Source organism: Tursiops truncatus, chromosome 20, assembly GCF_011762595.2.
Source record: "Tursiops truncatus isolate mTurTru1 chromosome 20, mTurTru1.mat.Y, whole genome shotgun sequence".
NCBI classification, from domain to species: domain Eukaryota; kingdom Metazoa; phylum Chordata; class Mammalia; order Artiodactyla; family Delphinidae; genus Tursiops; species Tursiops truncatus.
In genome coordinates this window covers 36,365,522-36,378,175 of record NC_047053.1, presented here as the reverse complement: position 1 = coordinate 36,378,175, position 12,654 = coordinate 36,365,522, and the positions used below count along the sequence as shown (strand labels likewise).

General features: G+C 41.9%; 1 protein-coding gene and 1 long non-coding RNA gene across 2 annotated transcripts in view; one reads left to right on the top strand and one right to left on the bottom strand.

The window, feature by feature from the left end:
• KPNB1 (karyopherin subunit beta 1) overlaps nucleotides 1-9,922 on the top strand; it is a 25,601-nt gene extending 15,679 nt beyond the window's left edge. The window contains exons 14-22 of the mRNA XM_019924966.3: nucleotides 171-242; nucleotides 1,474-1,618; nucleotides 3,196-3,278; nucleotides 3,770-3,877; nucleotides 4,263-4,406; nucleotides 4,521-4,626; nucleotides 5,289-5,403; nucleotides 6,061-6,222; nucleotides 6,891-9,922. Coding sequence (XP_019780525.1) covers nucleotides 171-242; nucleotides 1,474-1,618; nucleotides 3,196-3,278; nucleotides 3,770-3,877; nucleotides 4,263-4,406; nucleotides 4,521-4,626; nucleotides 5,289-5,403; nucleotides 6,061-6,222; nucleotide 6,891 — 936 coding nt within the window. The 3' untranslated portion in view covers nucleotides 6,892-9,922. The remainder of the gene's footprint in view (nucleotides 1-170; nucleotides 243-1,473; nucleotides 1,619-3,195; nucleotides 3,279-3,769; nucleotides 3,878-4,262; nucleotides 4,407-4,520; nucleotides 4,627-5,288; nucleotides 5,404-6,060; nucleotides 6,223-6,890) is intronic.
• The window catches only part of LOC109548252 (uncharacterized), a 9,365-nt gene continuing 4,321 nt past the window's right edge, over nucleotides 7,611-12,654 (bottom strand). Inside the window, exons 2-3 of the long non-coding RNA XR_002174295.3 lie at nucleotides 12,320-12,400; nucleotides 7,611-11,915 (exon numbers count right to left, since the gene is read on the bottom strand). This is a non-coding gene — a long non-coding RNA (uncharacterized lncRNA). The remainder of the gene's footprint in view (nucleotides 11,916-12,319; nucleotides 12,401-12,654) is intronic.

Sequence of the window (12,654 nt, the reverse complement as noted above, 5' to 3'; positions counted from 1 at the left end):
CATACATGTGTAACACCATGTACGTATATAAGCTTATTTACTTTCCTGCATTGGCACCAGTAAAGATTATTTAGTGGTCCTGGCAAACCCAGCAAAAATGGAAGCATTGAGGGAGTTTAAAGCCCTTTCAGAAGGTGTTTATTCAGAACATGATCTTCTTTTTCTTGTAGTCGCATATCCAGAGCACATCGGATAGGATCCAGTTCAATGACCTTCAGTCTTTACTCTGCGCAACTCTTCAGGTATGATGGTGCCTTATCACTTAATAGCTCCAGGGAAGAGAATCATATCTCAGGATGACAAGTTCATGTACACACAGAACTCTGAAGATGATGTTATAGATGATGGTGGTCAGAAGCTCTTCTCAAAAGGCCTTAGTCTGATTGATTAGGAGAGTAATTTCCCATTTTCCTTTCTTGTCTGTCCGTAAAAATGCGGTTTGTCTTTTGTACAGTGTAGGGAAGGAAACTACTCCATTTGTGATGGTCCTCCCAGCTGTGCAGCTATTTTGTATTAGCAACTTTTAGTCTGGTTTTCATTGGGTTGTTCAAGTGTAGCCCAGTCAGATTTGGTTCCCAGCTATGGTTCACTGAGCTAAAAATACAGCCTTGTGTTTTTACCATCATCTTTTGAAACAATTGCTGTTGGAAACTTTATTATAATTTATAGTATTTGGTGTTCACAGTAGACTTTTTCTGAGGAGAGACTGGGAAAATTAAACTGTTAACTCCTTGCTCGTGACTGGAGTCATGGCGTGGCTGAGGAGCTATTCCCTTTTTTATCCAAGAACAGGAAAACCTTGGAACTTGTCTAGTGCTTAGGTGGGTACTAGGTTTTAGAATTGAGTGATGCTGACTAGGTCATCTTACCTATGACTCCGTTCTCTTTTTTACTCCAAACTTAATTTTTTAAAACATGACTGTTAAGAGGTCTTTCCTGATCCAGTAACATTAGTTGAAACAAATTAAAGGGTAGGGAGGGAGGTTTGACGAATATTGAATTGGGAAAAGTCAGATGGGTTTCAGTTTATCAAGATAGTTTCTTGACCATCATCTGTAAATGGGTTAGGCTATAGAAAGGGTTGCTCTTTTGTTTTATGAGTAAGAACTCTAATATGACGTGTCCTTATTCAAAGCTGAAATAATTTAACTGCCATTCCAGTACAACTAGATTATGGAGGCTGCTGACAAGGATTTGTCAGACTTAAATAAAACACAGAGGAGATGACTTTTTGCACTATGGAAGATCATCTTGTATTTGTTCTGAATTGGGAAATAGATGAGATATTTAAATGTATGTTTCATTGTAGATGATTTGCACTGTCAAAACTTCTGAGCATAAAAAGCCTTCCCCCCCCCGCCAAAAAAAAAAAAAAAGAATTCTAGGGACTTAATTGATTTAAAAAAAAAAAGTATGGTGTTCTGATTGAAGGGTTTGGAATCAACAGATTCTGAACTCTTATTCATTTCACAGAATGTTCTCCGGAAAGTGCAACATCAAGATGCTTTGCAGATCTCTGATGTGGTCATGGCTTCCCTGTTAAGGATGTTCCAAAGCACAGCTGGGTCTGGGGGAGTGCAAGAGGATGCCCTAATGGCAGTTAGCACACTGGTGGAAGGTCAGTGAGCCAAAATTGGGCAGGGAATGTCTTTAGAATGCAAGAGTATCAATGGCCATGAAGAATTTTTGACTGCAAAAAAGCATAGTCCCGTCTTCTCACTTATTGGGGTATTGAGTCAGTTCAGAGCTGGATTGAACATAAGTGTAAATTTGTGTATAACTGCCTTGCCACTCTCCTTGAAGTGAATGGGGAGCCAATTTGCAACTCAGATTGGCAACCTTTCTGGGGGTGGAGGGAACTGTTACCTACCTCAAATTCATCAGGTTCTTCTTTCCCCTAAAGTCTACTTGCTTTATTGAGGTTTGGCTCCTGTAAAGCATGGAGGAAGTAAAGGTTTCTATTTTCTTTCCTGGCACTTGGTGCCTTCTGGTTTGGGTTGTAATGCTTTGGATTCAGGTTGACGCAATATGGTGCCTGGTATGGAATGGAATGAAACATCGAGTTCTAGGAATTAATTGATTTTCTGGGTGTTACATGTCTAACTATGCAGAATTGCTTTGGGGAAGCCATATCTGACTTAAGGCTCCTTGAAAGGCCATTAAAAGCACATTAAAGAGCACTTCAGAAACCTGGAATGCTTCTTCAGTGGTGGTTTGTAAGGTGTATTTTTTTTTTTTTTTTAAGAATTATTTATTTATTTATTTATTTTATTGGCTGCGTTGGGTCTTCGTTGATGCACGTGGGCCCCTCCCCAGCTGCGGCAAGCGGGGGCCAGTCCTCGCTGCGGCGTGGGCTTCCCACTGCAATGGCCTCTCCTGCTTCAGAGCACGGGCTCTGCAGTGAGGCGCGTAGGCCCAGCAGCTGTGGCTCACGGGCCCAGCCACTTCACGGCATGTGGGATCCTCCCGGACCAGGGCCCAAACCCATGTCCCCCGCACTGGCAGGCAGATTCCCAGCCACTGCGCCACCAGGGAAGCCCTGTAAGGTGTATTATTAAGGCAGACCCATTTCTAGCATAAGGAGCCTATGTGCAACTGGTCTGGCAACATGTGATTACCCTGGCAGGGCACAGAAGTTGATTTTGGTTCCTGGAGTGGCTGATTTGGATATGAAACCCAGACAGCTTTTCTTGACTGGCTTATTAAGTAAGTCCTTGATGGAATTGGCTAGAGACCAAGCTGGCTTCCAGGAGTTCCCTGGTGGTCTCAGGTTCAATCCCTGGTTGGAACTGAGATCCCACAAGCTGCCCGGCGAGGCCAAAAAAATAGCTGGCTTCCAAAGAGGACATGTTATAATCAGATGAAGAGATGGACAAGAGGCAATATCACTAGCTCAGGCAATTCATAATTAACCTTGGCATTCCTTGAGGGCCGTACCACTTGGTAGTTTCAGCCAGAGTGAAATCCCACTCTTTGGAGATTTGGCATTATCTCCAGGGTATAAGAGTTAGGCCCTTTTAGCAGTTATGAATTTGGCTTGTCCAAGGCAGCCCTAAGTCTTTGTGATAGAATCTGTAATTAACTCACATTCTACCTAACTTTTGACTGGAGTGCATACATTTTGGGAGAGCTAGGGTGGTTATTTTTGTTCTCTTCTGTGATATCCTGTGGTGCTAATAGTTTGTTTCTTTACAGTGTTGGGTGGTGAATTCTTAAAGTACATGGAGGCCTTTAAACCCTTCCTGGGCATTGGATTGAAAAATTATGCTGAGTACCAGGTAAGCTGTGCTTTTCACAATAATACATTTATATTCTCATTTATACTTGGTAGTCATTGTAGTACAAAAGTCTGGATCCTGTAGCCCAGGTAGTATTTCCCTGTGTATCACCCCAAGGGTTGAGCTACTTTGTTGCCCTGAGTGTCTGAACTAGAAATAGTCAGTGAAGGACAGGATATTAGACACATCAGAGTAGCACCCTAAGAAGGAGTTTTGTTTTGTTTTGTTTTCAGTAAACCATCCGCCTCTGCCACCACCATCCCTGGTGAATATTGTCTTTTCTGTCCTTTCTTAATGATAGATTAGATAGTCCTAGTTCTCTTCCTGCCATATTGGTTGTTAAAAAATGAACTAATGTGAGAGAGGAAGGGTCTTTTCTTCTTTGACTCTAGGTTCAAGTGATAAAGGACCAGTAGCTAGGTAAAAAATCATGCCTTACCCCTGCAGGCAGGCTTTTCTGTTCTAGAGGTCATTTTCTTGATTCTTGGCAGGTTTGTTTGGCGGCTGTGGGCTTAGTGGGAGACTTATGCCGTGCCCTGCAATCCAACATCTTACCTTTCTGTGATGAGGTGATGCAGCTCTTACTGGAGAACTTGGGGGTGAGTGTCTATACACACAATCTAATTTACCATTGGTTAGAAAGATAGTTAAACATCAAGATCCGTGACAGGGAATGTATATGCCCCAGAATGTTGGCTGTGGGCTTATGAAGGGAATTGTTCATTTTCGCAAGATGATTCTAACCTAAGAATGTGAAGTTAATTAAAGGAACGCATGGTCAATGCATGGAACTTGAGTGGGGCAGGTGGGGACCAGTAAAGTACAAAGGAAGAGTAAATATATAATCTCTCTATCTAGAGGTAAGCATTGCTAATTTTTGTGTATGTTCCTTAAGGTTTATACCAAACATATCAGTAGTTGGTTATTTTAAAAAGCTTTTTGAATCTTTGGACAGAACTAAATTTTTTTTTTTCTCCTTGTCAGAATGAAAATGTCCACAGGTCTGTGAAGCCACAGATTCTGTCAGTGTTTGGTGATATTGCCCTTGCTATTGGTGGAGAGTTTAAAAAATATCTAGAGGTTGTATTGAATACTCTTCAGCAGGCCTCCCAAGCCCAGGTGGACAAGGTAAGTTTAAAGCTATCTTTAAGTCCAGCCCTGACTGGAGGAGCAGGACTTTTGACAAATATTACAACTAAAGGCCATCGATATGATGGAGATTCTGTTCTTTTTCTCTTACAGTCAGACTATGACATGGTGGATTATCTGAATGAGCTAAGGGAAGGCTGCTTGGAAGCCTATACTGGAATTGTCCAGGGATTGAAGGGAGACCAGGAGAACGTACACCGTTGAGTATACAACCCAGTTGACTTAGTCCAGTGTGCACTTAGCCAAATGGGCTGTGTGTTCATTGTGTAGTTTACTTGTAAACTAACACCTATTGCTTAAAAGAAGAGGAGAAGGAGGAACAGTGCTCTAATGAAGGGAGTAGCTTTGAGGGAGGATACAGACTCTTCTGATCCCTGCTTCTTCAGCTACCTTGCTTCACATTTCTTGAGCATTGCAAGGGATGGGATCCAGCAAGGCTGTTGCTGCTGTTTGCATATGTGCCAACACTGAGTGGGACTTCCCTAACCCCCACCATGCATCTGAATTGAAGGATTGGGGGCATTAGATTTCCTCTATCAACTGATGTTTTTGTTATTGATTGGGGAAATATTTGTACTTCACTCCTTTGATATTACAGGCTTAGAGGAAAGGTTCCATTTGTGTTTCTACCCATATATATATCTGCTTATAAGAATAGGAGTATCTGCCTCTTCTGTTGACTTGAAGAATGACATCTTAATCTGAGGAAGAACAATTTGGTATAACTGTATGCAACTAGTTCTCCAGCCCAAAACCTGCGTGATGGGAGTAGAGTATTTGGGAGTTTTGAAACAGGGTGTAAACAGGGTATATAGTCCTGCCAAATGTGGGACAACCTCATCAGACCTCTTTCTTTTATAGCGGATGTGATGCTGGTACAACCCAGAGTAGAATTTATTCTGTCTTTCATTGACCACATTGCTGGAGATGAGGATCATACAGACGGAGTAGTGGCTTGTGCTGCTGGACTGATCGGGTAGGTTATACCCTGCTTCTGATAGCTGAATAGAATGTGTCCGGAAAATGAGAAGACGTGTAGTGAAGAATATTGAGAGTAGCCTGGATGGCAATTACCCACCTTTTTGGTACAGAGGGGATTTCTTTCTTTAATAGAACCCATCATGTCCTGTTTTGAGTTCTCAGATAATAATTCATTCCAGAATTTAGCTCTAATCTCATTTCAGACCCTCCAGATTTCTAATTTCTCCCCACCAAACTCTTATGAAGTGAGCTCTCAGAGATAATAGAAGCAGCATCAGATCTATGTCCATCCCCTATTCTGATGTTGGTCAACAAATTGCCTCTGTTTAGCCTCCTCTACTGAGGGTTTCTGAGGTATCATTAGAAGAAAGAACATTGGTTTTGAGCAGCTCAAAGACCTGGAGTCTAGTTCTCATTTTACCATGAATTAGCTGTGGAACCTTGGGTAAGTTATTCTACTTTTTTAGACCTCATTTTTTTAATCTGTTGAGGGCAGGTGTTAGACTTACTTATCTTTAAATTTTCTTCCAGCTTTAAAAAGTAGGTAAATACCAAGAAACCCATAGCTAGCTTAGCACTGGTTCGGAAGGTTCTAAACAAGATCTTGTTGTAGGGCCAGGAGCCCATTTTCAGGTGTGTTTACTTTGCACAGGGACTTGTGTACAGCATTTGGGAAGGATGTACTGAAATTAGTAGAAGCTAGGCCAATGATCCATGAACTGTTAACTGAAGGACGGAGATCGAAGACTAACAAAGCAAAAACCCTTGCTACATGGGCAACAAAAGAACTGAGGAAACTGAAGAACCAAGCTTGGTAAGAGCTTGTCTCCTCTGCCCTCTTTCTTCTTCTTTCTTGGGGAGGAGGTACATTTTCTTTAGACTGTTCTGACAAGGGCTTTCTTTAGGCGTTTTGTACTCTTTCCCATATAGTGCTTCTGAGCCAGGCCTTTGTTCCTCAGCCTTGTACTAGTGGAAGGGTCAGGCAGCCAATCTTTCCTTGAGCCACGTTTTTGGTTCCTCATGGTGATAAAGAACAGAAATTACATAACTAGAATTCACTGAAGTCCCCAAATCATTTTGGACCTTAATAAAGTCATCGATAATGGCATTTTCCCAAAATTCTCTTTCTACTCTGTATTTCTTTCCTCATGTTCTTTTATTTCTTTACTGCAGTGCTTTGAGACATTGCTTTCTTTTACAGAAGATATCCAAAGTCGGAGTTGTCTGACCTCTGCTTTGAAATGTAGTTTTAATTTATTTTCCTCTCACTTAGTGAGTTATCTTACACCACAGATCTCAGTAAAATTGGCTATTTTGAGTTTTATCTTTTCAGTTTCCTACCCTTCATAAGTGCTAATGATTGAAAAGTTGACAAATTCCATTCAGGTCTATAAGCACTTAATTGTAGGAATCAGAGAGGTGTTTGGCTCTACTGGCTATATGGGATTTCAAAAATTGACCTTTTTTCCAATCTGTTTTTAGATCTGTTACCATTGGGATGATAACCTGAGACCCCCACTGGAAATCTCCAATCTTTTGAAAAACCCGGAAGTGAGGAGTGTGCACGGATGCTGAATGTTTGGGAATGAGAGGATGAGTGAGTGAGGCTTGAAAACACACCACACTGAAAATCCTGCCACAGCAGCAGCTGCAGCCATCAACAGCAGCGCTGCTGGTGAGCTAAGTAATCACTGACTTCGTAGAAAACCATAATGTCGGCCATCTTGGAAAAGAGAAAAATGGTGGATTTACTTTTAAAAAAAAAGAAAGCTCTCTCTTCCCAGGAGAGGCTAGAACTAGCTTTTCTGTCTTTTGGCCGGTGCCGAGTGGAATGACTAGTTTGGGGGAGAGGAGGAGGGACTGGGTTCAGCTGTGGTGCTTTGTTGTAAAAGGCATCCTGGCCTTTGCTACTGATGAGAAAGATGGAGCCTGGGTCTCAAGCCCACCTTTGGTGTACCTTTGCCACGTGGTACTGGTACTGTATGCGTGCTGGCTGAAAGGAGGGTGAGGGATTCTTTACAGTCTGAGAATGAGTGTGTGTGAGTGAGGCGGTATCCACATTCTCAACTTCAAGTCATTGCAGTTTCTTTTTCCCAGAAAAAAAGAGGTTAGGATGTTGCATTTCATGAAACTAACTGAAGTTCTGTCTACTGATGCAGCACAAGAGATATAAGACGGAAAAAAAGGAAAGACGCTCTTAGGTTTTGTTTTTTGGGTTTTTTTTCTTTTTTTTTTTTTTTTTTTTTTTAATTCTAGGGATAACACTGACGAATGGTCAGAGCTCCCACCCTGATCTTTTCATCAAGGCGCCTTTCCTAATAATATGGTTCAACTGTGAATGTAGAAGTGGGGTGGGGGGGAACTCTGGAGTTAGAGGATATAGAAAAAATAAAAATACAGTTGTTACAAATAAAGAATGCAGACTTCGAAAACAAAAGAAAGCCACAACCCAACAAACCAAAATTTAAATGCTCATAATTGGCAGCACAAAAGAAAAGTTCTCTCCTGACATGTATCTTGGCAGTCTGAACGCCCCCAGAAAATTGTGCCAAAGAGTTTAGAAAATAAACATACCATAAAAGTAAACACAAACAGCAAATTTCAGGTAACTATTTTGGATTGCAAACAAGGATAAATTTAATGTTTAAACAATCTGATAAAATAACCATTTGGAAACTGCTTGGCCTTCTGTTCTCTTTTATTTGATTGATTATAATGCGGTATTGGTCTCTTGCTGCACTTCAAAACCAAGTAATCAAAACAAAGGAATATATATGTGTGTGTATATATATACACATATATATATATGCTAGAACTCTTATGATGAAAATGGCACTTGAAAAAGGTTATATTTTTCCACTGAAGTTGAAGATTAATAAAATGGTGTCAAAACATTCCCCTGGTCACACGCTGTAATATTTTTTTTAAAGTGTGATGTGCTATGATGATAAATCAGACTTAATTATTTTCCCTTTTACAAGGAAACAGGGCACCCTGAATTTTGGTTTTAGACTTTTTCAGCAATAAGGAGGGATGTTGGTAAGCTTTGATCCCCTTTTGGGTCTGCAGTTATTAGGAGTTTTCGCTGGCATTTTGAATATGCTGCTTTCAAAAGCACCAAGAAAGATTTTTAAATTGCTTCCAGGTATTTGGAGGATTAAAAAGACCTTAATTTCCCACTTTCATTTCCATTCTAGCAAAAAATATGGGCTTACATGTTTCTCTTTGCCAACTCCCTGTTCAAGCCTTCCATTCATAAGCGGGATTGGCTCAGTTTTGCCCATCCATACGGCAGCATCTCTAATAGCTCTTGTACAGGGTATCAGATATTGTGCCTTTTGGTGCCAGGTTCAAAGTCAAGTGCCGATCTATGAACCAGTGTACAAAAAAAAAAATCCAGGTGTTTGAAGGAAAGACACTCCATTGTGAATAAAGAGCTCACACCAGCTCCTGAGCCCTCTGAAGAGACCTGGCCCTATAATGCCTTGTTTAAATTTTAGTTGTTCTTGAGGGAAAGGGTGATATACTAACCATTCCTGATAAGGGTTGGTCAGGGCTTAGGGAGGGGGCAGGAATATTGGGGAGAAAAAAAAATCTGATCATTCCTCAGTGCTACCCATTTCTGTCCTGTGTGGGCTGCTTAGCTAGACAGCAGGAGAATAAAGTACACCGAGAACCATAATGAAAACAAAACCCGTGTGTTTTGTCATGTTTTGTTCCAGGGAAGCAGTTGACAAGTGCTGTTATTAATGCTTTCTCCCAGATCCACTCAGTGATGGAGAGGAGGAAAATGGGCTGGTTGGACTGTGGTCTTGGTGCCTCGCAGTTACTCTGCACTGGTTATGCATTTATTACCCTCTTTTCTAGTTACCTTTGGCTAGTGGGTCTTCCCACTAGGTATTTGTCCTTAATTGTACCACCTAAGGCAAATGGATGCAAAATGCATTCTGCCCACTCACTGTCTGGGCCTTCCCCACTCTAGTCTTGGCACATTCCTTCAAGAATGTAGTTACCGTCTGGTAAGATGGCAGTGCAAATGTGAAGAAAATAGGCATCGGACTAGGCTTTGGTTTGCCACAAGTGGCAGCTGCCTATATCAATTACAATTACATTGCTTTTCATTTTCCCAGTTCCTCTTAGCTCCCCTGTTGAAATGTTGAGATTTTGGCTGTCAGAGGCAACTGCAACATTGCCTTACGGACTTGTGGAGGAGGGGAACTGCTCAGTGTAGTGTTTTCATTTTCAGAACCAAGTAATCTAGTCACTCATATATAAGAAATGTGTCAGTCCAACTTTAAGAAAAACATCCAAATCCAAGCTCCATCATCAGATTTTGACAGCATCTTGGATTTTGAAACAACTTCAGTCTGTAATTGGCATTCAGAATGCCCTTGGCATGCCAGTCTGTGATGGCAGTAAAGACCTGTTAAAACACTTGAGCCCAACTTTATTAACCAAAACTGATAACACCACCTTTATCTTCTAAATAAAGTCCGCTTTATTTTTATTTTCAACATTTTGCCGCTTCATTTTTGGTTCCAGACGGTGTCACCTCCTTGGAGGTGAAATGAGTTGTTTGAAAGAAGCTGGTGCATGTGGTGATAGATGTGTGAGTTGGGGAGAGGAAGGACACATCTGTCTTAAAAATTAGCTCTACGTAGTACAATGGGATATGAATGAAAGTTTTCTACAAATGAGGTAGTGAAAAATGACTACGTGGAGGAGGTTTCCTGTCCAGAGAGATCTGAAGCTGCTGGAGATTGTCCTCTGTCTTGTGCATATTTTGCAGGCTAATGATCTCGTCTATTTAATGGCTTATCCAAAGGTTGGATTTTTACTTAGTTTGCAGCGTGTATTTAATTTCTGCTTCCACTTTTCCCCCCCTAGAGACTTGTAGAGGATAGAACACTGACTTGAGATTAAGAAACTGGGTCCTTTCCTTCACCCTGCTGTTTATTAGTGCAGCGAGATGCCTGCAGGCTACTTTATGAAAAAATGCACTTTCTTAGTTTATGTTGGGCAAGTAAAATGAGGGCAGACCTTCATTTTCCTACCTTAGCCTCCATGTGGCCTTTCACCATTTCTAATTGCACACCCCTGCAGTAAGGAATTTTTGATCATGCGTACCCCCATGTGTTGATAAATTATATACCTGTACTACTGTACCCATATATTGTGTAACAAGGCACAAAAATAGATAATTAAAAAGCAATTATATGAAAAATAAATATAAATAGGAGTTCTAATATTTTCTTTCTGTACCCAGATTTGGAGATTACTGGGTTATAGAGGGTAACTTGTAATTCTTGACTAGACTGTGTTAAATATTTCTCCATTGAAGGTATACTTAGAGGAAAGAATGGTATTGGTTCATTATCAAATGGTAAGGAAGAACTGCTTCTCCTAAGAATTTTTTTTCCAGCAGCCCTCCAGGTCATTCCCCGTTCCCATATACCCGCCTCCTCAACAAACACTGAAAAAGTACATACAGTACAAGGCTACAGTTCCACCTGGCCTCATCAAGGATTCCAGCTTGACCTGTCTGATGTGAAAAAACAGTAAACACTGAAAAGATTTTATGTTTATTATATCTTAATTCCCACAGCAACCTTAACAGAGTTCTGTATAGGGGAATATATAGGAATGAGGAGCAGAAAGATTAATTTATCAGACCAAGGTCACATGGAGCTCGAATTCAAACCCAGTTCTGTCATACCAAAACCCAAGCTTTCCTCAACATTTGTCCTGGACAGATGCTGTCGGTATCTTAGTAATACAAAACAAGGATCCATGCTGTACATATTTATGCTGTGCCATGCATTTCCTTCACAACACTGTCTAAAGGTATATTTGTTGCTTATTTATTGCCAGTTTTCCCAACTATAATGAAAGCTCCCAAATTTGGTGACCTTGACTGTCTTTCCCCAGCTTAGAGCAGTGCCTGACATACAGTAGACCCTCAGTAAGTATTTGTTGAACTAATGACATGTCAGTACAGTTCAGGGAGTTTCTGAAATGGCATCACTTAGCCTTTGAGGGGCAGAACATCCAGAAACCTGGGAATGGCAGAGCCTCAAGACACTTGGGCACCTAACTCTTACCCTCGTTTGCTGGATGACTTCAGGCTAGCCTCTTAACCTTGGGTTAATTGGAGGAATGGGAATAGGATTAATCAATAATTAGACGTACAGTGTTGATTTTATGCATTACCAGATGCCAGGCTTGTAATAAGCATCTTATATAGGATAATGAAAGTAACCCTCATCAACCCTTTAACAAGAGCACCATTTTAGTCCCAGTTGACAGATGAGGGAGGAGAAGCACAGAAGGGGCAAGAATCTTGCCAAAATCACGTGGGCTAGCCAAGCAGTCCCGACTCCATAGGCTGTGCTTGTCCTGCTGGGCTGCTGCATACTGTGTGCTATGCAGGGTTAGAGGATGAGCAGATGAGCCTCTGCTCCCAGCAAGCTTCCAGGTAACAAGCAGGGAGAGCCCTGGATGAAGGGGCTTTGGAATTAAATGGCAAAGTCATTTTGCGGTAATTCTATAGTGACGTCCAATTGTTAACCTTTGTCAACTATCAGACTCAATTCAAGGATTGGTGGGAGGTGGCATACTTCCCTAAAGCCAACTTTCCTCCCAACTGGGATTTGAATCATCTCCCTGCACTTCTGCTTCATCTTCCCTCTGAGCTAGAAGCTTTTGGGAACCAGGGCTGGGGGGCAGGGTGGATGTTGGTGCCTAGTGGCCCAAAAGGCCACAGGCTGCTGAGTAAGCTCCATGTCTGAATTACCCCTGCGCTGTCAGCCGACCCTGAGCAGTGCAGTGCGGGTAGGAGGCCTGAACTGTTTCATCTCACAGGTGCTCCTAAGCCATAAGTTCCTGAGCTTAGCTGTGTGTGTGAAACATACCTTCTTGTTTGAAAGCAAAGTACGTCTCGGCTTTGGTGCCCAGCCTGAGCTCTGGATGCAGAGGGGCAGCCTATCACCATCCTGAGGAAAAGAATTAAGACATGGCTTTGGGGCTTCCCTGGTGGCGCAGTGGTTAAGAATCCACCTGCCAATGCAGGGGACACTGGTTCAAGCCCTGACCCGGGAAGATCCCACATGCCTTGGAGCAACTAGAGCCCATGTGCCCCAACTACTGAGCCTGCGCTCTAGAATCCATGTGCCACAACTAGTGAGCTCGCGAGCCACAACTACTGAAGCCCACACGACTAGAGCCGGTGCTCCACAGCAAGAGAAGC